Raw genomic sequence first — 1,519 nt, forward strand, 5'->3', positions numbered from 1 at the left:
GGGGCACGTGGTGCCCATCCCAGCCCTGGTGTCACCCTCTGCCCCTCCCTCCCCAGGCAGGACACCCCGCTATCGGCTTCTCACCCATGAACCGCACCCCGGTGCTGCTGCACGACCACAACGAGTTCCTCAACGAGCAGGTCTTCCTGCGGGGCATCGACATCTACGCCCGCCTCCTGTCCTCCCTGGCATCCGTGCCCCCTCTGCCCGCCGAGTCCAGAGTGACCCAGCCATGGGCAGGATGGGGGATGCTGAGCTGCGGGGGTGCCCAGCTCTTTTAAAAAGGGGGGCAAAGGGTGGGCACAGCAAATGCCAGCCAGCATGCCAGGGAACCAGTCGGCATCGTGCCCTGTTACTGTGCTCAGGGCTGGTGCAGTGGCAACGCCTGTGCCATGTCCTGGCTGTGCCCTCGAAATCTGAGCCACAGCCACCCCCCTGGGGGCTGCGTCCCCCTTGCCCAGGTGCCACCAGAGTCCCATGCCCAGGTGCCTCCTGCCTTTACTAGTCTTGGCCATGCCTTCCCCTGTCCCCGTGTCACCTCTGCAGGCAGTGGCTGTGGGAGGGGCTGGCCAGTGCCCCACCCTGCCTGCACCTCATCCTGCCTCCCTGCCCACTTGCCAGGGGACCTGGGGCTGCCGCCCTCCCATCCTCCCCATGCAAGTCAATAAATCTTGGTAAGCACAGTCAGGAGCCGGGGAATCTGTCCATCTGTCTGTGACACTGCCCATGGGGTGTCCACGGATTTCCTCTGTTGGGGGGATCTGCTGGAGCACTCCCCACTCGTTTGGGTTCACTGGGCTGGGGGACAGTGCTGCAGGCAGGATCCTGCCCAGGCAGGCCGTGGAGCTGGGCTCTGGAGCCTCAGGGTGCCGGAGGGAGCAGGAGCGGGCAGCGATGCTGGAGTTGATCCTGCTTGCTCCCTCTCAGCAGCTCCTGCTGCTGTGCTGCTCCTCCAAACCCTCGGGCTGGGGCAGGCAGCGTGCAGGTCTGGGCAGGCAGCCTCTGCTTACCTGCCAGAGCTGCCCACCGGCTGCATCTCATTGCTCCCGCCTCACTCCGCACTGCTCTGCAGCGCCCAGGAGTGCTGGTTCTGTCCCAGAGCCGCCCGGTGCCACCCCCCCCTGCCATCTTCCCTGGGGAAACTGGGGCCATGGGCCAGCTAAGGGCTCACTGGGCTGCATCACGGTGGCTATTTCCTGATCAAGGGGGTGGTGGAGCTGCACCGTTACACAAGGTTGGGGGTGAGCTGGACACCCCCATCGTCCTGCCCTTGTTTTCAATCGACGCTGCTGCAGCTCTCCCAGGGCTGGAGGGCTGGGGCTAATGACTGTCCCAGAGCCAGGCTGGGAAGGGTGATGGGCTGGTGGTGATGGAACTGTGCAGGAGAGGCCACCAGCTCCTTGTCTCCTTCACCTCCATCCAGTGCTGGGGGGAAATCCAAGGCTTTTGGGAGGGGGTGACACTTGTTCAAGTACCATGGCTCTCTGGGGAAGCCTATGTAGGTTCTCAGATGTCTCCT

The 1,519-nt window shown here is 64.1% G+C and overlaps 1 protein-coding gene across 1 annotated transcript in view; it reads left to right on the plus strand.

The window, feature by feature from the left end:
- ACY1 (aminoacylase 1) overlaps window positions 1-281 on the plus strand; it is a 4,280-nt gene extending 3,999 nt beyond the window's left edge. Inside the window, exon 14 of the mRNA XM_009995827.1 lies at window positions 57-281. Coding sequence (XP_009994129.1) covers window positions 57-281 — 225 coding nt within the window. The remainder of the gene's footprint in view (window positions 1-56) is intronic.
- The last annotated feature ends 1,238 nt before the right edge of the window (window positions 282-1,519 follow it).

This window comes from Chaetura pelagica, unplaced genomic scaffold (assembly GCF_000747805.2).
Source record: "Chaetura pelagica isolate M959 unplaced genomic scaffold, ChaPel_1.0 scaffold114, whole genome shotgun sequence".
NCBI lineage: Eukaryota > Metazoa > Chordata > Aves > Apodiformes > Apodidae > Chaetura > Chaetura pelagica.